The following is a 24,881-nucleotide window of genomic DNA, read 5'->3' on the forward strand; positions in this document are numbered from 1 at the left end:
TACATGCAAACCCGCTGAATGCTAGCTTGACTTTTTATTGTAAGACAATAACTTTATGACATCAGAATTGTAAACTTTATTTAGACGTGAACACTTTTGCAAAGCTTCTCTAAACTAAAATGGATCCTACTTTCTAGAAGCTTTAAAGAAAGTCTCTGCACTCGGCTTCCATGTGTGCAACACGTCAAGGCAGCAATTCCGGTCATACAAGATCAAGTCCTATCTACTAAAAGCAAGACTGATAGGAGACATCGATTGTATCATATTTTGTTTTTCGAAATGACGTTGCACTAAACACTTTTTTCCATTTTGCACAGTCAAAGAATGGCGTCATCGTGTTGTGTTAAATATGGTTATCTTTGGTCTGATGATCTGATGTCTTTAGGCTTTTTCTGAAGGTCTACCTCCTCATTTCACTGACAATGTGTTGGAAATAAAATTCATAGAAAAACTACTTAAAACAAATCCTATGGTGCTGTTTTGATTAGTGGTTCATGTTAAATTCTGCAGTTTAGAGCTGGGTGAGAATACAGAAACAAAAATAGTTTTCAGCCTTTTGAGGAAATTCTATGAATATATAATGATATACATTTTGATTCTCTCTGTTCCTCAACAGAAACCGAGCAAATGCGTGAAATTGACCTCAAACTTACTTTAGCAAACTTTATTTAGCCAACATTTCAGACAGGCTTCGTCTCAAAATGATGGCTAACTAAAGTTTGCCAAAGTCAATTTGTCTTATATTTACTCTCTCTAAATTTGATGTTCTGTTTCAATAATAGGAACCTTTATTTTGATAGAATACCCATTGTAGCCATTTATCTTGACTTGAAGTCGTTCACTCAGTTGCCCCAAATGATAATTAAATAATAATATATAATCATTTTCTTTAAATCATCAACATTATAAAAAGTGCACTACAATGGTTTGCCATATCCAAAACTTAGTTGATAGTTGATATAAACTCATGGTGAATATTTGAAGTTTAATAGCAAAAATACGTTGTTTTTAATTGTTATCATGTTTTGTATTTGTGTGTAATTGTTTGTGTGTGTGTGTGTGTGTGTGTGTTGGTTTCTTTTGGTTACTTAAAACAACCCAACTGCAGTTTGATTCATATTAATTGAAATAGACAATAAAAATATGATTTGAGAGTTATCAAATTTTGCAATTTATCTCTTCATGCAGGCCTAAAGTGAATGTTTATATGTCACGTTTAATATATCACCCAGTCCTGTGCATTCTTCACTAAACGGATGTTTGTTTTTTATATAATCTAACACTTTAACATTCAGAAAATACAGTGAGATAAAATCATAATCAGATTCCCAAAACACAGCCACGCTTCATTTTAAGAGTAGCAATTCCATTTTATTTGTTGTTCCTTTGCAGAAATTGTATATTCTTTGCGGATTACATAAAGGGAACATGAAGAGTAATATACACGCATGGTATATAGAAAACACAATTCAACTTAACAATAAAGTATTGAGCTCTAGTTAACATTATTTACACGTGGGTTGAAGACAGAATCATTCAATTCAAGCTACTAGTTTTGGACACACAGATGGCTTTTCTGTCATTCAGTAGTAGACGTTTGGTTTCCTTCAGGAAATACTCGCTGCATCTGACACCGATGCATTCTGGGTTCAAACACATTCTAGTGCTGTTAAATCAAGTCCTCATCAGTTGGCTATTAAAATACAATACACGTCAGGATTAAAGTGTGCGTCTGTCACGTGACAAAGCGGGTTAACTCCGGAAAGCTCCTCAGGGTCAAAGCGCCGGAGACGCAGGTGCTTGTCTCCTCGCCGCGTGAAACCAAAGTGCATCAGCTGTTATCTTAATGTGACCACTGAAAACACTATCCCCAAATTCTGCTCGTGAAGCAGCATGATTTTCTTCGGAAAGCTTCAAGCTTCTTACCTACGTTTCTCAGGCACAGATAAAAAAAAAACAAGGCACCTCTATAGCTTTGAAGCATCAACACTGTCCTGAAAATAAAGCAGTACATTTGCACATGGCAGCATTCGGTTCTTCTCTCATACTCTTGGAATCGAAAAAAAAAGGTTCTTTATATACAATACACTTGAAATGTTAAAATAACGTATAATATGAAAATGTGCTTTTTACATTCAGAGGGACGACGCGCCTCCGTTTCAGTTATGTGGTCTACAATCAGCACACGCTTCTAAGTCGACACGTACAAGAGAAAATAAAAGGCATTTTTAAATAATAACAACAACAACAATAATAATACAGAGCTTTGTTGAAAGCAGAGGTAAACACTAAAATCAATAAAATAATAAAACCCAAAAAAATCTCTTTTTTTGTTTCACTAGCTTGCCTCCTGAGATGATGGGCTCCTGCATTAAATTCTGGGAAATGTGTGTTGGAATGTTTGGTGAAAGGTTTTGGGAATACAGCTCTGAGGGACGGTGCGTGTGTGTATAACAGTGCTGTGTTTGATTGAATAGGTGCAATCTTTCTCCACGAGGAGGACGGGTGGAGCGGGGTAAGAGAAGCTGGATGAGGAATCAGGAGGTTTGCAGCGGAGCGATTCAACGTAGTACCAAACCTCCAGCTAACTCCTGTAGCGCTCAGTCCCTTCAGACACACACATCCGTGTACCCTCTGCCCACCTCCTCTCCCGTTGCCGCGGTAATGAGATGCTATCAAGTGACACTCAACTGTGCAAAGCCAATCAGCTTCACCTCATCTGGGATTTCTGAGCTGTCACAGCCAGACGCCTGCAAACACACAAACACAAACGCACACAGGTAATGGAGATGAAATAAATCAGAAATGTTCCAGACAAGTTTATCTCGATCAACATCATCCGAAGCATTATTGCCAAAGAAAATCCTTTAGACTTGAAAAATAAAAACATTTATTAACAATAATTTTTCCTAGACATCACTGACATTAAATAGAGAAGTACTGGAAACGTTTGCTTTAGTCTCAGACAGGGGCGGACTGGCTATCAAGGGTTTTTCCGGTGGACCGCTTACTTACGAGGCCGGAACAGACGCTTTGGCCGCTCAAATTATAAATGCACGCAACACAATGCAAAAGACACATAGGCATGCCGACCCCCGGTCGACAGACCAGACCAGACAGACCATTTTTCTTCACAGTCCAGCCCCGGTCTCAGATATTTCTCCTGAGAAAAAGAATCCGAAATCGGACAAATGTCAACAATGTGTCAAACTTGAGCTCAGATTCATCTCGTCCGCAATCAAAACTCAAAATTATTGAATATCTCAATATGAACTCAAAACATATCTCATCACATTTACCCAAATCCAGATTATGGACGTCAACAATCCACATTCATTTGACACTTCCTTCTCACTTGTTTTGCTTTTATTCCTCATAAGCATTTTCAAGAGAAACATCAGAGATATCGTTCTTTTTAAAATGGCTTTTAGATATTTTAGTTCCAAAATCGCTCTCTAACATTCCCCCGGCGCGTGTCCGACAAGTCAAAGTTAATTCCTGAAGTAATCGACATTATGCCACAAACCCCGTCGATACGGCCTAACTGGTATTGAACGGGGAACGCTCTTTTAACAGTTACTATATCCAGTCCGACACTAGAGGAAAAGCTGAGGAAGTTTAAAGAGGAAAGGTCAGGACACGGAGAAAGAACCCAGAGCGAGACAGTAAGATTTCTGCTCTTATGTCTTTGACAGATGTCCAATCAGTGAGCAGAAGATAATCTTATCACAGGTAACACACAGGCCGGATGTCTGGACGCCATCGATCGCTCGCGTCCGTTTTCTCTGGAGGACACAGAAACTATCAGCCACACGGGCTCGGAGACAAGCGTGTGTGTGTTTGAGGTCAAATACAGAAGAAAGGAAGAGAAACACGTGCTGTGTGTCAATCCTCTGTCAGGATTTATATTAAATGAGAGCGACTATGACTTGTTTAAAGATCTGGCTGTAAAACTGACTGAGCTGTAACTCACATTTCCAATTTTAAAAGATGACCAAATTTAGCCCCCCCCATTGAAGTCCATTATATGGCGAATAACCCTGGAAAGCTTTCCTCAAAAGCCTTCACTTGTTTTCGACAGAAGAAATAAACACACGGTATGACATGTGGATGCGTGAGTTATGATGACATTTTTATTTTATAGTGAACTACTTCTTTAAAGAGTCCACAACTATAACAACCACCATACAGAACAATGATATCGATGGGATCACTTCCAGAGCTGATGGACTGAAAAACACTTCCAAAAATCTCTGGCACTGATCAGATTCATGAATAGTTGACTGCTTTGAAACTGACACGGACTCATGTGAAGGCGTGAATACATTTTTTTTATAAGGATGACAACTCTCCCAACAGATTGAAAGCTCCTCCTCTGTTTATTAGTTTAACAGTCACCTAAACAATATTTTATAAAATAGGTTGATGGTTTGTGCAAATATTTTATGCTAATTTCAAATAAGATGGCATTTACTAATGGCCCTTGAGTAGTTTAAACTACTTTAAGGACTTATTGCTGATTACAATAAAATTGAAACAATAATTGAACAAAGAAAGTAAAGAATATTGTGGCCTTAAGAGACTTCCATACACAGCCACTAGGTGGTGCATCTACGTCCATCATACAGCGTTTTTTCTGAATTAATCCGCAGGTTTTGCAAACGATGCGTGTTGTGGTTTAGTTCATTTAAATGTATGCTTTCAGTAGAGAATTCAACGCGTTTCTATTTCAGTGACTAGATCGGCCATTTGTATAGTGTCATGCCATCAAATCACAGAGGGGCCTATTTGAGTCTCTGTATATAGATAATGTTTTAATATTAAATCATATCATATAGACGTCTCAACTTCAAGCCCCGGGTTTTCTGTATATGTTACAAAACGCTGTTCAGTTCCCCACTTCATTAAAAATGACACCACACACATATTTTAATTACTAAAATGGCTTCTATGAGTCTGTTCGGACTCTCTGGAAAGAAAAAGATAACTCCCAAAATGATGTTCTTCTGAATGAAGCGGTCACACTGCATTTATAACAAGCGTGTGCATGACGTAGCGAGTGTAGGAAGGATGCTGTTGATCAGCTGTATGATTACCACACGCAAATCCCAAACCCTCAATCCCGCCACAAATTCAAATAAATCGAAATTTATGCAATTTACGCGGGTGATCCCAGCGAGGTCCAAAAATACGGAAATCCGAAAAAATCACATCCCTGAGGATGACATCAGTGAACCAGGTACTCTAAAAACACATGCCGTCTACACCACGCACCCTTTCCCTGTTTCTCAGCATTCTTCCAGTTGTGTTTCCTGAAGGGACGTACGAGCAGAAATTAAAGCATAAAACTCTACTCTCTCTTATATGATTCTGAAAACAGAGCAGGTGTAATGAGAAAGGCATTCTGGGAGTTTGTGAGAGGTTAAGGGTGAGGTTAAGGGTAAGAACAGGCAGATGTTAAAGAGACTGCAGCGGAGCGAGACGCACGCAAACACGCAGATGGTGTTTACTGCAAACTAAAGTGAAGATTATAGTCGGCGCGTGGATCATCCGCTGGGACCTGAACTCAGAGGTAAGTGTTTCTCGCGGTTGAGGGAAAGAAAAAAAAATTTGAGCTATTTACCTTATTTATGAACTAGCTTATTCTCACATGGTTTCTTTGGGTTTTGTGTGCATTATTCACAATTGTGGTATAAAATCTCTCCTCTAGCGTAGAGGATCTTACAACACTATCTGCACAGAAATGACAAAAGATCAACAATATCGCATCAAACATTACTGTTCTACTTTTTCAATTCGTATTGAATAAGACAGTTGCTTTGGATAAGCTTCTGTCAAGTGCATGTAAATAGATATACAACTGTAACAGGATAGACCGTAAAATGGATAAAAGCATCTTCATCGATGCTAATCCTCCACAGAGCGAGATATAAAAGACTCACACGCATTCCCACATGACGTCCACTCGGGGCCGTCGCTTCTCTCCATCTGAGCGCGTTTACAGGAACGTTTGGTGACACTTTAATTCGGGCGTTCGTGTATCTGTCACGTTATTCCAGTTCTGTCATTTCGAAAGAATTAAAAAGCGTCATTAAACACTCTCTTAATATTCTCTCTGATCTGTCATGCGCTCGCTGTAATCAATGAGGAGTTACGTAATGAAAATTCATTACGCTGTCAAAGAAGCCGTCTGCACAAATAATGAATGAACGCTCGGGGAGGACCTGAGGGAGACACGCTGTGTGTATTCAACACGCAATTCGTTTGATAAAATAAACAAAGTTGCCACACTTTTGATGTCTTTCAGTGGTTCCGGATTACCGCATTTTACTTTAACTTGTTGCACCAATGGAAAATTCCTGGAGGATTTTCATGACTGTAGGAGTCCTGTTTTGTGACATTTAACATCTGAATACTCACCAGCTTAAAGGTCAATACTTTATAGGTAATTGGGTCGTCTACAATCTTCTGGAGGTTAGCAGCCACTGAGAAAACACATGTAAAGAAAATATTGACATGAATATAAAACGTCGCTGGGAACACAAATGCTCTTTTATTTCAAATGCTCTTTTAATGTCATGCATATTTTAAAGTGCCATCCATCTGTATCACTGGAATCTTGGGGTGAAACAGTTTTTTTTTCACATCAATACATTTGGTAAGTGCACAGATAAAGAGAAAAAGAATTGCATTACCCACGACAACATCATGTCCGTTGACCAGCCCCGCAGAAAACAGTTCCTGAGAAACTCCGTCTGCAGTATCTGAGGAGGAAACACAACGTTTAAAAACCTTGTTTAAACACACACGACATCTCCTTACCCAGTGGTTCTCAACTGAGGGTCGTGGCCCCCTGGGGGGGCCCTAAAATGGATACAGAGGGGCCACAGATTTTGTGGCATTTTACGAAATATAGAGATGTATCATAAATTTGATAAAATCCGACATTTAAAAAATAAGCCGACCAACCAAAAGAATAGACGTTTCAGCATTGTATAACCAAATATTTTTTGGTTTAGTTAAAAATGTAAGTTTAAGATTGTAAATCTTAATTTGGGGGGGTGCAAAAAGAAAAAGTTTGAGAACCACTGTCCTAACCAATCACAATACACAATCCAGGATGACAATACCGTATATCCCTTAAATGTGAAAATCTAGGATTTAAAGTTGAAGGTAACACTATACATTAAGGTTTCATTTGTTAACATTAGATTATGCATTAGCTGGCATAAATTAACAATGAACAATACCTCTACAGCATTTGTTCATCTTAGTTCATTTTACTTTCATCATTTACTAATTCATATTTTAAATCAAAAGTTCTGTTAACATTAGTTATTGCACAATGAAGTAACACGAATGATTGTGTTGACATGAACTAATATTCATTGTTAATTGAACGTTAACAGAACTTACATATTGTATAGTGGGTTATTTTATAAACATTAAAAAATAATTTAAACTGTACACGTAATAAACAAATGAACTGAAAACACTTTTCAACAAGACTTTGAATAAAAATTGGGAAAGTAGATCTTTATGTTTTAAACACTTTGTACGAATTTAATATGAAAGCGAGGTTTGATCTGAGGAAGAACAATTCTAAGAAATATTTAAAATTGAAACACTTCAAATAACAAAAAGACATCACGATCGGACAGTCAGATCTCAAAGGTACTTTAATCTATTTTTAAGTATTCGTTTGAAGTCTTTTTATGTTTTAAACGCACGTTTTGAGTCATTGTGGGGTGAGAACGCAGGGGCGTAATTTCCACGGGGACATGTCCACCCCACTTTTCAAAATCCGTTCGTGTCCCCCTCATTTCCAAATTAGTTTGTAATGATTTTTAAATCGCATTATGTCATCGACCATGGAGAAGTACTAGGACCGAGCAGGACACAGAGTGTCTGCCTCTCAGAATAGATCACTAAAAGATTGTTTTCAATCACGTGACTTTGATTTTAATTGAACAGAAATTTGTTTTTACGTAGTCGTTGTTTCGGGTTAAGCTGCTCCTTATAATGGACTTCTATGGGGAAGAAAAGTGTGATTTATTTCTTTTTTGGTTTTAATAAGGACTCGTTCTTTTAACAGCAGGTGGTTTTCATGACAAGGCTTGATAGAAACGTGGGGTTCCCTGGTCATTGTTTAGGAACGTTAAACCTCGTGAAGCATTTTAGAAAGTCAGTCTCGTCTCCTACCGCCTGCAGTTTCAGGTTTACAAGCCATGTTTTCCTCCGTTTATCTGTCAATACTCGCATTTTCCCATTCATGAACATCAACATTTCGTACACGATAAAAACACTGTTTTGTTTCATGGTTTAATCAATTTAAACAACAACGCAAAACAGGTATTTTGACTTTGTGATAGGGTTCATTTCCAAAACATTTTCCCCCATTTTGTGCCCCCCCCCAGTTCTCAAACCAAAGACAGTGTGCCTGTACATTATATGCGCCAAAATATAAAAAAACAAGTCTGTGCACTTAATTTCAAATGTAAAAAAGATACAAAAGAGTCCAAGAAAGACAGTGTAATTGAAGTATAATGATGTGACTGAGACGGAGGTACTGACCGTGTCCTGGTGTGAACTCAAACCGTATGTCATTCAGCTCCTTCTTCAAGTTTCTGAAAGAGAAAAAAACATTCAATTCAGCCAAATTACAGCACTATATAAAACAATAAAACAATTGCATCACTAAGTGTGAAACTCAAACACAACAAAGTAATCTGCACATGCTATCTGACCCTAAAGAATACAACATTTCAGACGGTATGTACAAAATCCTCACCAGCTTTTCACACCGTTTCACTTTTCTAATTTTGCACAAAACACGTCTCACTTTGTTCTTTTGTCCAGCTGCAGATACGTTGGCAATACAAATGTCCAGTTTTAAGCATGCCAATAAAGTACCCTTAGAAATGATCAATGAAAAGAGAGAAAGAGCAGCGCTGAGAAAAGAGCGTCCACCTTTCCATCCTTCTGTAAGGACGCCAAATATGATGACAGTCCATCTGTGCTGCGTCTCAGCGAGACGTGAACGAACACAAATGAGTCGTGTGCTCCGAGCTCTCCAGATCATCATTTCTCCAGACATTTCACTGTCATGGAAAGCAGTCAGTGCCAACACGGCTGTTTGATAAAGAAGCGAGATTCTTGTAGAACGAGTGAGATGACCACAGGTGGACGAGGACTCCATCTTCATTAGCTTCATTTCACCGTCAGCTGACCTCTGATTAAACTACATTTTATAACATGAAGCCGACTCTTATCTGTGTGTGAGGTCAGGTCACAATGCTGAACTTCTCTGGGGGAAATAATCTAGGAATTACACACAGAAGGAGAAACATCTTTATATTCCATCTCTTGCTTATAAAATGCTTTTGTGGGACCTTAACAGCCATAAAATCAATTTTGGTGCTCCTGATGCCAAGAAGATACGAAAGACAACAAAGTACCTTTTATAATCTAAATTAAAGAGGAGGACAGATTAAGATTCCCAATGTTTTATGGAGAATATCTCCATCATTCTGTGAGTTTGTCGGGCTCAGTAAACACACCTGGAGTCGGGCTACGCTCGGTTTCGTCTCGCTGATGTTTATGATAAACCGCCCCTGTGTATTGGCCCAGATCTGAGGCAGACCTTCACTTTGTTCTCTGGAACATCAAACGCTCTGTTCTGCCTCAGCAACAAGGTCTGACAACCTCATAAAATTTACAAATGCAGGAGGAAAGGCTGTGGACACAAATGATATGCACAGACTCGTTGGGACAGGAGGAAATACTGCACAGCGTCGCCGGGGCTGTAGGACAAACGGACCGTATGCAGCGACCGTGGACTTGACAGAAAGTGGTTAATATCATAAACTGTCGTTGACAAATCATTGTATTTGCTGAATGTTGATTTTGTGGTGAAATATCACCTGGACATGATTTACACAACTCTTAGTAAAGTGTTATCGAAATATTTTGTTAAAAGCATACAGGTATAATAAATTATAAAAGTAGTTTTAATGTATTAATTATGCCATGTAATGCACCTCATAATGTCTCATGAATAATAATAACTACAGTTTATACACTATAACACTTATAGTTTTGATTTTTGTTTTAAAAATATTTTAAATCAACTTTTATTTTGTTTTATTTCCCGTGTAAATTTTTGTTAAAGTTACTGGCGATTTTTGGTATATGCTTTTGTTATTTTACAATTGATTGTTTTATTGTTTTTAATTTTGCGATAAAAGATTGATACATTTTTATTTTAGTCTTATTTTAGTTTTTGATTATAATTTTAGGGCTTTGGATTTATTTCAGTTAACTTTCGATGCAACGTTTCAATGTTTCCTTCCAGAATACTTTAGGTCAATATTTGATTTGATTACAATGAACAGAAATAGTATAGTAAGATAACCCTTTGCTGCACTTCGCACTTTTATTTTGGTTATAATTCTTTACAACCACATTTCATGTATTACAACACACATTATGAACAATTATAAAGCATCATATCTTTAAATAACCCTTTATAATGTTGAATACCTAAAGGCTTTAAGTTAAGTCTTACCAATATTTCTTTAAAGAAGATCATGTGTGGATTTAATAATGAAGTGTAGGAGAAAGCTGTGTATCTCACTGACAGTCAATTACAAGCGATTACGCCTCCAACATACTTAAACCTTCCACCCTTGTAAATCATGTCAAAAGCGAATTAAAAGTTATAAAACAACAATACCAACACATGGTGATCTTCATTTGACCTTTAAATGTCTCAAATATTGAGAATAAAACAGGTTATCCTAATGCCACTTTCAACACTGTCCAAATCATATTTTATTATTATTATGATTGTTGTGTTGCTTCAAAGTGAATCTCAACTTGTTTCTTTGCAGTATTTGAGGCCTGAAAAAATACAGAGCATTTTATCAAAAAATAGTAGGTGTATGTTGTAATATAATTTTATAAAATATTTTTTCATAACAAAACTAGCATTTCATTTCATATAAAGATTTTTCAAACAGATAGAAAATAAAAGAACAGCGAATAAGTGATTAAAATAGATCGGAACTATTTTAAAATGTTTTTTAAAAAACAAATTATATTATTAAGTATAATTTTATAAAATATAATTAGATATAATTTCATGAAATAAAAACATTTTTTCATAACAAAACTAGCATTTCTTCATAAAAAGTTTTTCAAATGGATGCAATTAAAGAGCAGCCAATAGGAGATTGAAATAGATCATTTATTTTAAAATGGTTTTGAAAAAATGAATTATATTATTAAGTATATTTTATAAAATATAATTAATAAAATATAAATATTTTTTCATAACAAAACTAGCATTTTATTTCATAAAAATGTTTTTGAAATGGATGGAAAAAAAGAGATCACAATAGATCGAAAAATAGTTTTAAAAACTTGCTGACTGATGAAATGACAAGAAAACATTTCTGCACACAGGGTTACTCCACTGAAGATGCTAATATATAACTTTGATGAGTTTTGTTTATATTTAGCATATACAGATCACTTCGGAAAACAAAAAACAATGCTGGTCCAGAAGATTTGGGGGAATATTCATACCAGCGATTATTTAACAAAGGGTCAATACTGCGTAATACAGACCCGGGCCTGGGAGTCGCCCGCTTTCACCAGCTGCTTCATACAGCCCGGTGGACTTCTTAAACAGATTGACTCTTACATTAGCCTCATTTTCTCCAGCACTGGATTATAATGACAGCAATCATCATCATCAGTGATGCGTCTCTCCATCCTCCTCCAGCAGGTCACTTAACTGATCAGTGAAGAATTATCATCTCACTCCAGGCTGATATATGATCTAACATCAGCTTTATAAAACCACATTCACATGCAGGGTGGGTCGCCAATGATACCATGGATTTGAAGACTAGAGGGGATTTTAAAAAGAGCTAAACTAGCGCAACGGCGGCCATAAATCAGTTACGGAGATAATAACAAGGGGTGTGAAATATTCTTAAAAGGCCGAAAAAACTTACTATACAACCCTTTTAATACTAAAAGTACCTGACCATGTTAGGGTGCTTATCCTTCCATCTCTCAGATTGGATATTGTGAAACGTTTATGTCCAGAGCTATGACATGAGATAACTCTGAATCATCTTCTCACTGTATCTGTTTTGACAGATTTCTGAGGTTGAGCGCTAAAGCTTACACACAAAAGCACACACCCACAAACACACTGATAGGCCGGGATTACAGGGATGGTTTCCAGCAATGTTATCCAGCCAATCAATGATGAGAGAGATAAAGGTGAGGATTAAACTTGTCTTCTGTGAGCTGGAGGGAGAGTTTCACCCGCTGGACACCTGCAGCACTTTCTCTCTCCTCCGCTTCTCTGAGCTGATGTTGCTCTCATGAGAAAAAATCCTGACGTCCTAAAGCTGACGTGTGTTTTAAACACTCTATAGGTTCATTTTGTCTACAAAGTATAAACATTGATGCTATCAAAACACGGCTGTGATGACCATGTTAGCAACTTCAATGTAAAAGAAATTTAAAGGAAAAGTTCACGCAAAATTTTAATTCTATCATCATTTATAGTCGTGAGAATACTGATATGAAATCACAGATAATCATTTTTGTTAAGCACAATATGATTTCTTAAGAGGATAGTACATGCCTAAATAAAATTCTTTCATCATTCTGATGTCATTCCAAACCTGTTTATGATAAAAGAAGATAGTTTGAGAAATGTCTCAGTGGTTTTGCGTTCATACAATGGAAGTCAATGGGGTTAAGTGATGTTTGGTAACGAACATTCTTCAAAATATCTTATTTTGTGCGCTGCAGAAGAAGAAAGACATACAGTTTTGAATGACATGATGGTGAATACATTATATTTTCTAAATTTACATTCTATTTCTTTAAGAAATTATATTTTGTTTAGTCATTTTTTGCACTGTGCACAGTATTTTTACACCTGTAGTGAACTGATAAGTTACCTAAATGAAATATTTAATTAACATAATAAAAATAATAAATCACTGTCGTTATTATAATGAAAAAAGAAGATCATTTTATAATTCCTAAAGCATATTTTTAGTGCTACTATTACTGTAAGTAAACAGTATTTATAGAGAGAATTGTACAACAGTATATTTGTACAAAAAATAATACAGTAATGATCATTACATTACAAACACGCAACAAAACAGACAATCGATGAAAACACTACAAAACGGTCATAATAAACTTTTAAGAAAACAAATCTGTTCCTGATGTGAAGGTCCCCGAAGCCTTAAGAAAAAGCACAAGTAAAGAATGCTATTATTGATCCATTCAGAGTTGTTTTTCAGTACAATTGAGTGTTTTTTTCCATCTGTGCAGTTTGCTTTCTCCAGAGAGCCGCTAACTAATGAGAGTAAAACTTGTATTGAGGAAGCGGATTTAATTCCAGCGGTCCAGCGGATGTAATGAGCTTTCACTCTCTTCTCTTTGTCTGCTCCAAAGGAGCAAAAAACACAAGACTATTTTCTAGAAAAGACGACAAACTTTCAAATCAAAGTTTCATACTGAGCTCGCTTCAAATGAGCGAGACCATCGGTTCTGAGGAACACATCCAGGCGTCCCAAAATTTGTTTGCAATATGAGGAAGAGCCCATCATAAAATGTGCTTGTGGTTCTTTTTAATGCACGCATTAATCTGAGATTTTCTTGTTTCAGTGAAGGAAAGTAGTAACGGTGTGACCATGCCGAGCTAAAAGGGCTTTAGTCCGACTGTCTGGATGTCACCAAAAATACGAGCTTACCCTCTCAACTTAATGTAATTCACCCTTTACACAGAAGCCTCGGCACCGAGCATCGCATCTAATGCCGACTCATGCCTTCAGAGTCTTTAAACACGAGCTGTGAATAAAGAGCTTTGAGAAAGACTGCCACGGAGACAAATCCGCATCATATTTCTGCACAAAGACTGTCAGAGACGATCGGCCAGACTCCATATCTCCAGCTAATGGGAACTGACAGTACTCACCTAAAACCATCCAGTGTGATCTGAGCTGGAGCGACGTTCACAGCCAGCAGGCCGGATAACAACACTACTAGATGATTATATGTGTGTGACTGCACACATGAGGGAATTTAAACGCTCCCCCGGCTCCATTAAATGTCTTCAATAGGCTCAACGTTAGAACTATTCTGCAGAAAGTCAATCGGTCACAATTATTCTAACAAGGAAACAAGAGCAAACACTCTAAGCTGGGACACGAGCATCCGCAAATGAAGTCTGAGGCGTGAGGAGAACACGTGTAAAAATGAATAAAGGACATCATAACGCTCAATACGGTCGGTGCGGGATTGAAAGTTGTATAGTCTTATTTAAGGATGTTTTACTCTGGAACAAACACGCACAAATGTTCAGAAGATAAAATCACTCAAGCATTTCTCTTAGACATTAATTGGATTCAATGGAAACTTAAGTCTCATCTGCATCTCAGATATTTATTATAAGAAAAAGAGTCAGAAGTCTCACACATGTCATTAGAGTTTGAGAAGAGATGTGTCAAAATGAGCTCAGATTGCTCAAGTCTGCAATCAAACGTCAATATTATTGAAGATCTCTATATGAACTCATTCAAACATTTATTTAAAAATTTACTCAAATCCAGGTTGTTTGACCTCTACAATCTACATCTACAGCAATTTAAGGAGGAAATTCTGAGACCAAGTTGATACAAAAATGAAACGCCACCGAGAACTCCACAAGAGCAGAATCTGAGCAATAAACTGATCTGACAAATGACAGAAATGAATGTGAATGCTGAGAGACAGTGAGCTGTTTCTAAAGCGGCTTTCTTCAGAATCATAAAGATCTTTTTCTGAGTAAACGGCGGCAGAATGTGTGCGGGAACAGAGAGTAATGACGGACTAATGCGTGGATGTCTAAGGCCCATTTCACATCTATTTAAATGTAGCCGCGTGGCAGGCACACGGAGATAGGGACATTTTTCTAGGGGCGCCGGCTCCTCAACGAGATGAAAATAGCGCAACGTGGGTCATTTGAAGAGAGAAAGAGGCGTGTCTTGAGTTTTCCGCGCAGTTATAGACGTGAAATGTGAATCAGGCCTAAGACTGGGTTCACACCAAACGCGAACAATCGCGTTCCACGCTGTTTATTACTCGCGGGAATAGTTCATTATTTTTGCGCGAGTGACACGGGATGTCAAATATGATTTCTACATTTGGCGAGTTCGCGTCGCTGCATTGACTTTGTACATAATGTACTCGCACAAAACGCTCAATTCGCGTTTGGTGTGAACGCAGTGTAAGATCAATCATTTCCATGCGAGGGTGAAAATAAATACACGTCCTGGGTCTCCTGTCCTTTGCCTGTTTTATAGAGTTCAGAGACTATCATACGGAAGTGTTTGCACTTTTTTGCACAATTTTGCTTTTTTGAACGCTGTAAACAGTATAGACATATATATTCTTATTCACCTTATAACTTCCAGTTTATGCTAACATAAACGAACAGTTTTCTTTCACGTGTCATTTCTTCTTCTACACATGCTTCTGTAATATTTTGCCTTACCGGTGCAACTCTGAGATATCACATATATTTTAACTTTTGTTTGGAAAATTGCCCGCAATGTTCCTCTTCTGGATAAAAACTTCTTGTAAATGACTAAACATAAAAAAACACAATGTCCATTTTACTCTAAGCTTGCTTTTTACATGTCACCTTTGAAAGAAAGAGGTGTGCTACTCTCATGAAGTGAGAGGCTTTGCACATTGTACATTAGGATCAGGATGAATTGCAGAAAGGATGAACTTACATACTACAACAAATTATAACACGAACGTTATAGCCAACAGAATCAAATTTATAAGCATATCTGTAGAACATGTAAACCAAGATCGTGTCAGAAAGTGCCATCAAGGGTGCGAGTTTATCAATATACATATTTTTTAAAACAGGATCTTTAAACACTACTCATGTTTTCATCAGTATTAGCGTAGTGTTCGCCTCACGCCTTGAAATGAACTCTCAAGGTATCAAAGAGAAACTAAATTCAGAGCGATATCTGAAAACTCATCCTCTCGAGGATCTCCAGCTTTCTCTACGAGCGCCTCAACACATCGCTTATTATCTCATCAAACAAAGACATTTTTCTCTCTGCCAGCCGAATCGCAATAAAGCCCAGCTTTATAGACTTCTGCTTTTCTGCGCTGCGTGATCGCTTTCTGTGATTTCACACTGTTCTTCGCTTTCAATAGGAAAATCTATCAGACGATCAGGAAAACCCGCTTAAACAACTTTCCGACACCGCGAGTGTTAACCTGTGTTTAAAACAGCATCATTCATTTTTTAGACACCGTGAGCTTCCTTAGTTGTCATACTTTCATACATTATTCAGATGGTATCTCAAATGTTTTTTTACTAGACTACTTCTGCAGATTTTTGTGTGGATAATTCGGTATATCGATAATTTTTCAACTACAAGATACATGTCAAGATACAAGTAGAATTCAATATTACGTATGAAAATAATCCAAAAGTTCTGACTCTAAATGATTTCATCTTGTATTAATACAGACAAACAAGTACCAAATTGAAATCCTGAAATTATTCAGATCATCTCGGGTATGTAGGCGTCATAAGCGCATCATTAACATATGAATTACAGATGGACCTCTGACACTCCATGTGTTGTTTTTATCATGTGTGTTTACATCAGGAAATATTTGCAAAGTTAATTAAAGTCAATTTTACAATCATTTAGCAAACACACACAAACAAGTTTGTTTGCACCAGTATGTGATGAGCCGAACACCTGCCGCCTGCTGACCTCACCGCTCATCTGCATTATCTCTCTCTCTCTCTCTCTCTCTCTCTCTCTCTCTCTTTCTCTCTCTCTCTCTTTCTCTCTCTCCCTCCCTCCCTCCCTCTAGAACCAGACCTTCACTAGTTCATGCTAAACTACGTGGCTTTGACTCAGGTTGGTTTATATGTTGTGGTTAGCCTATTAAAACAACTAAATGATTTGTGATCTAATTGACCATGTGTATACTTTCATAACTGATAAACATGAAAAGACAGACATGGTTTTAGCAATTGTTATGTAATTTGCACTCCAAACGTTTTAAAATGCACATACTGTAGATCAAGAAAGTCAACTTTTTGTTTGGGAAAAATTCTTTTTTTGGACCTCGATTTCCAAAGCCTGCGTACGTCCCTGTCCCAAACGGAAATAATAGTCAAATAACAAATAAAAGTCTGCTCTCGAATCATGCAGTAGATGTAGAAACGTCAAAATGAAAAAATATTGTCAAACTTCCATGTTTAATCGACCGGTTTATTACTATGCATTTTTTATAGATGTCTATTTATTTTATGCATATAAACACACTCAATGATGAGAACCGATAAAGGATCTTTACATGGTCATTTCAAACTGACTGTAAGATGGAAATATTTCAGATGTAAAAACAATTTTATAACATGCATCTTTACCAAATAAAGCTACATATATTATATATTTTAGGAAGGTAAGGGATATAAAATATACATTTAATTAAGGTTATGAAAACACTATAAAAGTTTGTTCAAGGGTAAAAAAATATTCAATAAACAAATGACATAAAATTCAATATTCAAAAAACACTTGACGACTTCTAGTACTGACTTTCCTACCGGAAAAGCCAATTTAACACAAGATTTTAATGCTTCCCTGCTGATCAGAGAACAGTTGCTGATGGATTAAAATGCAGATGAGGCAGGGGGCCGCAGATAAAAAGGAACACTTACTCGCGCCGAGCGATTGATAAAACGCATTAACCGCAGTGCACTTCAACATGAGGCGAGATTGAGAGGGACGGTTTAAAAAGACACACACAGTTCTTCCCACACGCCCCACCATTAGGCCACTTTAAAGGCGACACGACTGAGTGCTTCAGACGCTTGCACTGTTTTTATTCAAGATAAAAGAAGTGTGTAGAAGCTTCACGGCTCACCTTAACCTCAGGACCATGTTTACCGCTCCCGGACCGCTCGAGGATTTCTCCAACGGTTGAACCTGGAAGGACAAAAAAACAACGAGTTACTGTATGTTCCATTGGATTTGAAAGCTCAAAGGTTCTTGGAGTTAAATGATGTTCATACTGTCGACATTGATGCATAAATACAGGATTTTATTTGAAAAAACAGGAAGTTATTTTGGCGATGTGAAGCAATAAATGCTCAGCTCAATAAATGATCTTATTGAACCAACCCAGAAACATCTAATGCCTATATGTTCCATTCTTAATTAAATTAAATGTATTGTACATAATTTACTTTATTTTGCAAATATATAATATTGAAATTATTCTTTTTTAATATATATTATATTTTTATTTTAATACACATTTTCATTTCATAATATTTTTAATATGTTGATGTTATTTAATAGTATATTTTATTATGTGGTGTGACATCCTGTACCCAACATTTTTTTAAACTATACTTTTATTAAAAACCACAGTGAATTTTGAATTATGGTAAAACCACAGTGAATTTTGAATTATGGTAAAACCACAGTGAATTTTCATTAGGGTTGGATGAAGTTTTTCACTCAGCTCAACGCAATGCATTATGGGATTGCCTCAAAAGCATACACTCAATGTTGCCTTTAGTTTCCGGCCTCATAATTATCAGGCCCAGAGCGTGCTTCCTGAATCTCAAGGAGCTATTACGTCTAATAGTCTCTCTCAAGGCCAGTCGGGCCTCCTGGGTCGTGTTAAGGGCCGTTCTCAAACCGGCCGCCTCGCAGCATGAAGCGTCAGAGCCATTGAATCAAGACAAATCACAGCTGCATTGTCACGACCGGCCGGCGCTCACCTGGGGATGCTGAATGGAGAGGTTCTCTACCAGGAGACTGTTGGCATTCACTTCACCCTGCAGAGGTAAAATGAAGTGCTTAGGAGTGCAGCAAAGTACAGAAAAACATCTCCCCATTCCTCACAGTTTCTTTTCAAACCGTCCAAGGATATTTCTGGGGAATCCGGTCTCTCCGCCGCCACAAAGCCTCTGATAAAAGTCATGATGACGTTTTTTAATCCGGCGAGAGAAAATACGAGTGGGACGTCACATGCCGAGAGAAGAAAATGCATCTGTGTTTGCGTTGCTTAATTGCTGTTTGTCCACTGCGCTTGAACAGGCCACGCTTGTTAATTATTTAATACGTCGTTTATTAATCAAATACCGCAATCCCATGACACCCTCAATTAAATGATCTAACGATACTTCAGTCCTTAATTAAATCTGTTCAGAACCGAACGTGGTCAGGAGAGCCTCATGTCTGTCGGCTTGGATTAATAGTCTATACACTCAATTCAAAGATGCAATCTATAACATTCTTGGGTTAAAAATAAACAAAAATCTTTTTAAATGGTCAACAATGCAAGTAAATTTATAATACCTTTTATTAAGTTAAGCTGACAAGTATGAAATTCAGTCTGACGTCATAACGTTGAATTCAAGTAACAGTATGTACGCAAAGTATCGTGCAATTTTACACTCGAAAAATGGTCGTGTTATTTCTAGGACAACAGATTTTGTGTTGCTTTTAAACCAACTTGTGTTTTCCCTTTTATTCATTTATTATTTAGCAGAAAATGGCATGTTATGACGCAAACACATGTTGATATTTAACACGTCCTTTTTGAGCAAATTTTAGACAGAGAAAAATTACGGATTGCAGCATTGAAACCAATTTCCAACCAAATTTACTTTCCTAATGTGACATTTCCAAGAATATTTGACCAGATTTGTTAATCTACTGAATAAAATGTCGATGGTGCTTGTGTCCGCAAAACTAAGCGACTTCATGACCTATCTGGGCGTCGCTATACTGTTGCTTGTTTCCTGGTCCATGTGAAGTCCAACCCTTTGCAATATTCAGGGTTCTAAGTGAAGTTTGAGTTGAACTAAACTGTATTTAATATCCTGCGAGGTGAATGTTTTAAGTCTTAAGATACAAGTGACAACAAGCCACATAGATTGAGTTTTCATTGACTTGTGGTTCCACACAGATGCCCAAACACTCAGAAATAAACACTGTTTAGATCCCGTAATAATTTAAAATAATCTTAGCCAACGGCACACAGAAGAATCACGCACAATACGACCAGAATAATACATCAGGAAAGTAAGGAAGGTCGTGATGTCACGTTGACTTTAAAAACACTCACTGTGTCACTGGAAAAAAAGGGAATGAAATAAACAAAACTTACGTGCTGGTTTTCGTCTCTGACCCTGCGTGACTGTGAAAGCAATAATAAGACAAGATTCAATTATGTTTTTGTTCTAGTAGAAAGTAGGGAAGACAGATGTAGCTATTTGTGTGGGAGTGCAATCAGCACTGGCTCATTTGCATACCATAATAAACAATAAACACAAGCGCAACGTCTCCAAGTTCATTAGGCGACGCTGATTTGCGGACGTGTCGCTACAGGGGCTCTGATTATAACTTCCCGATGGAGATGTGTGAATGTTTTATATTCAACATTTAGGAATAAAAAAACGTCCCTGCGGCTTTGATCAAACTGTGTACGTCATCTGAATTATCACCTTCTGCACGATACACGTACATCAAATATTTATCAGAGCGCTCAAAAAATACCTCCTGCATCAGTGTTTATTATTGTAAATCTCTCATGGATCGCCCCTGTTATACAGCACATGTTCTAGTCCCTATCGAATACACACCGAATAATATATTTCCCTTTTAACGCTAGAAATTATTTTCTTTTATTCTGTCTGTTTCTTTCACATCTTTAACTAATGTTTCAAACAAAACTATCTAGTAAAATAGTTACGATTTATTATATTTTTTTCGGTTTTCCACCAAGTCTTTTGTAATATCTAAAAATCATTATTCAGAAATTAACATACAAATTATAATTTATACAAATTAATTATACATAAATATAATATATAATATAATAATATATCTAAATATTTCCTAATATATATATATATATATATATTTACATGATGTGTATGTTTTTGTGTTTATAAATACAAAGTTAATATTCACATTACAGACATATATTATGCAAACAGAAACTTATATAATAAACTAAATATAAACGATGGATTTCAAGCTTTCAAGGTTTGTGATATCGATCACAGCATGTTATGAGATATTTTCAATTCGATTCAATTCAAGTTAATTTACACAGCGCCATTTACAATGTTGCATTGTTTGGAAGTAGTTTTTAATGAAAGAAACAATGTATTATCCTTCACTTCTTTTATTAGTTACAGTTATAGGGTTGAAAAGACACTGCATTAAAAGAATGAATAAAATACAAACTATTATTTAGCGTCTATACTCATTAGGATCTTATAAGGCCACACCTACCCTTCCGTGATTGACAGCTGCTTTCCCTTCTTCACTTGCTTCATCCATTTCGTTATCGCTCCATTCCCAATCTCCATCTTCAGTCTTGTGCAGATGACCGCTGGAACCTGGAACCCTTCTGACCTGCAGATGGGATGGAAAACACGGGCAAGAGTGAAACTGAGAGCGCTTTTACAGCGATTTGCTCCCATTCATTTATTTATAAGACATGAACCAAACCAAGCAGCTCGGAGGGGAATTGCAACATAACAAACTGATTTAAAGCCAACCAGTAAAAACAAAAAGGATCAAATAAACATGATTGTGTACTTAAATCCTTTTACGAGGAAATAAATTACTTATGAACTTTATGAACGATGAAACCAAACCAGAGGATAAATATTTAAGCATTTGGAAGCTTTTAAACCAGCAAAACCTCAGAGCTGATGGTCGGTCATATGTCTGAAAATCAATGTGTTCATTGGGAAATGAATGGGTTTTATAAAGCTCTACAAACAGCATCTATCAGCGGACAGGGGTTGTTTTAAGGGTCAGTAAAGTGAGTTTTAATTCATGGTCAAACTACTAAAACCGCATTAGTCAAACCTGCTCGATATCCATCAGAGCTGAAATATTCCAACATCCGACTAAACAAACCACATCAGAACAGAGTTATATCTGGCCTCGATCAACATTACACCACAAATAGGTTTGTCTTCATTCGTCTTGCTTTCCACTTTAAAATTCTTTCAATCTAAATGATATCTACATTAAACGCAAAAGTTTTCAGAGTTTTTTGGAAACAGTTTCTCTTAGTCTCATCCCGTTGGATTTCATGGATTTAGTCCGCAGAAGCCACAAGTTAATTAATTTGGTACATCACGTTGCTTCAGGTTTATGATGTTCTGGTCCTTTTACAAGATAAATACTGATTAAGAAAATGTTTTGCCATCTCGTCCTCAGATGAGATGCCTGCAGCGTTTACTGATGCATACAGCGCAGGAAAATTAAATCGCTGAAACCGCAGTTCTCAGTGTGATCGCCTGACGCTACATAATTTGCAGAAGTCAGGGGGATGTGTCGGACCACCTGGAAAAAATAAATGATTACAAGATATCCAAACGAGACAGTGAGAGATCTCCAACAACAACAACTACAACAACAACAGTCATTACTGAACCTGACAACATTTCCAAGATTCAGACCTCAGGAGATTTCCTATTTGCTTATCAACTTAGTCTCAAATGTTTCTCTTTAAATGGCTTAGGAGAAATATAAACAAATGAGAGTTTAATTGTAGGAACAATCTTGCTTTCGATTTGTCTAGGAGAAATAGCAGAGATATTAAATCAATAACTCTGATCTCATGTGTGATTATGGGACTGTTCAAGTTGGACAGACTCTTCCGGTCAATAATCGACAGTTCTCGTATAATAATGTGTGAACTGGACCAGACCGTGAAGCTAAATTTCAAGTCTTTGATGCTTTCTGGTCAGAACCACACATAACTTTATCAATAAAGCCCGAGAGACTCTAAGTCCTCTAAATGTCACTGAAATACATGGAGGTCGACTGAGGATATCAGACGGGGTCCGATCAATGGCGCTTTCTGACATTTGCTCCACTCCGAGAGAATATGCACTAGATCATATTGGCCCGATCATGAAGTCCACGTGGCCTAAATCTACAGCAAATACTGTCATGATTCAGCTTCTGGTTTATAAAGCCACTGAGGAAGAAACACCAAACACACACACACACATCTACAGCCAAGAAGAACTAGGAAAGCATCCTTCGTGTACCCTTCTCTCAGACAACGAACCCGGACCTGTGCCGCTTTTCCAATGCTCTGAATCCTTCCAAATAAAACAGAAATACACACAAATCACATTATGCACCTACAGGCGTACACATAATGTCATTTCAGGACATTATATAAGCTCAGATAGCCGCTGGTAAATTGCTCTCTTAGTGCAGTAGAGTGTTGTGAAGCCGACAGTCAATAACACAAAACAAAGAATTAAAACACTGACGGAAAAAAATATCATTACAACAAATAAATTAAAACAGCTAAGTTTAAGCTTTGCAATTATCATTTTTTTTTATATATCTGTTTAAAATAGTTTTTTTTATTAGATTTTCAATATCTCTTTTTTTAAACGCATTAAACTTTAATTACTTATATTTTGCATTTATTTTCTGTATATCCTTACATTTTAAAAAAGAAGCAGTCGTTACAGAAAGACACATGAATTTCACATGTTTTTCATATGCGATCACATGTGTACAACAATTCCCATGTGAAACACATAGGATAACACTCTGGATGACATGCCACATGTGGTGACATGTGGAGAACATGTGATCAGAAAAGGAGATGTCATTCCGTGGGTTTCACACCAAAATGTTCCAAAAACACGCATATCACACGCGATCACAATCACATGTGTTTTTGCACATGTGAATATTCGTGTCGTTTCTGTAAGGGAGGGGCCCCTGTGCCAGTAAAGAATCTATGATCTGACACTTAAGACCCCTGTTAACCTTTTAAATCGTTTAAAAAATATTTTAAAAAAAAAACGTAATAATCATCTGAAAGTGTCCCTTGAAGATCACTTAATGTGTTCCACTGTGAGAACGACGCCACGGGCTTCAGGTGTATTCTGAGAATATCAGAAAGCTGCTGCGCCCCCTAGCGGTTAAAAACCAAAACCGCTTCCATTTTACAGATAACATAAATGTGAGATCTTGTGTGTACTGTAAATGCATATATGCTCTTTTAAAACATACATTGACTTCAAAATGACTAAGCATACATAGATTATTGGATGGATGATAGAGTAGATAGATAGATGGATGGATGGACAGAGCAGGATTCAAAGACCATAAAGGTCTCACATTGAGGATCTCAAACAGACAAGAAACCGATAGAGAAGAGAGAGGGAAAAAGAGAGAGAGAGTAATGAAGAGTAATAGTGTTTGTCAGAATTGTTCAGGTCACAGAGACGATAGCATCTGGCCGGGAGCCGTATCTCTCCGCAGGCTATGGGTTTGCTGACTGGATACATAGTATTGAGATCGGCAGGGTCACATCAGCAATAAGGGTGGACACGGAGTGACACACAGACACACACAGGACAGCAGAAAATGACATCCTCAACATTCATGGGAACAATCATTGTCATAACTGCACAATTCCCTGCAGCACAACAACAACAGCTACACTTTCCCATCATCTGAAGAAACTGAGCGGTGCCAGTGTTTGTGCACACAGTGTCAGCGGATGGCTTTTGGCAAGCTGAAGGCTTTAATACTCGACAACACAATAACAACTCCAAACACTCAATCCAGGAGCTGCAAAAAATGTGCAATTAACACTACATTTCCCAGAGGTGTTCAATCCTGAAAACTAGGCCTCAGGAGGAGACAACTGTTATCAAATCTTACAGAAACTCGTGAACTCTGTTCCACCCGAAAAGCGGCCGTGTCTCCGGTCCAGACGTCGCAAAC

The 24,881-nt window shown here is 37.2% G+C and overlaps 1 protein-coding gene across 1 annotated transcript in view; it reads right to left on the reverse strand.

The window, feature by feature from the left end:
• Positions 1 to 1,358: 1,358 nt before the first annotated feature.
• stk39 (serine threonine kinase 39) overlaps positions 1,359 to 24,881 on the reverse strand; it is a 36,235-nt gene continuing 12,712 nt past the window's right edge. The window contains exons 11-18 of the mRNA XM_056755473.1: positions 21,393 to 21,515; positions 20,260 to 20,289; positions 18,866 to 18,922; positions 18,001 to 18,062; positions 8,575 to 8,627; positions 6,696 to 6,764; positions 6,421 to 6,485; positions 1,359 to 2,750 (exon numbers count right to left, since the gene is read on the reverse strand). Of these exons, the coding sequence (XP_056611451.1) occupies positions 2,676 to 2,750; positions 6,421 to 6,485; positions 6,696 to 6,764; positions 8,575 to 8,627; positions 18,001 to 18,062; positions 18,866 to 18,922; positions 20,260 to 20,289; positions 21,393 to 21,515 (534 nt within the window). The 3' untranslated portion in view covers positions 1,359 to 2,675. The remainder of the gene's footprint in view (positions 2,751 to 6,420; positions 6,486 to 6,695; positions 6,765 to 8,574; positions 8,628 to 18,000; positions 18,063 to 18,865; positions 18,923 to 20,259; positions 20,290 to 21,392; positions 21,516 to 24,881) is intronic.

This window comes from Triplophysa dalaica, chromosome 8 (genome assembly GCF_015846415.1).
Source record: "Triplophysa dalaica isolate WHDGS20190420 chromosome 8, ASM1584641v1, whole genome shotgun sequence".
Classification (NCBI taxonomy): domain Eukaryota; kingdom Metazoa; phylum Chordata; class Actinopteri; order Cypriniformes; family Nemacheilidae; genus Triplophysa; species Triplophysa dalaica.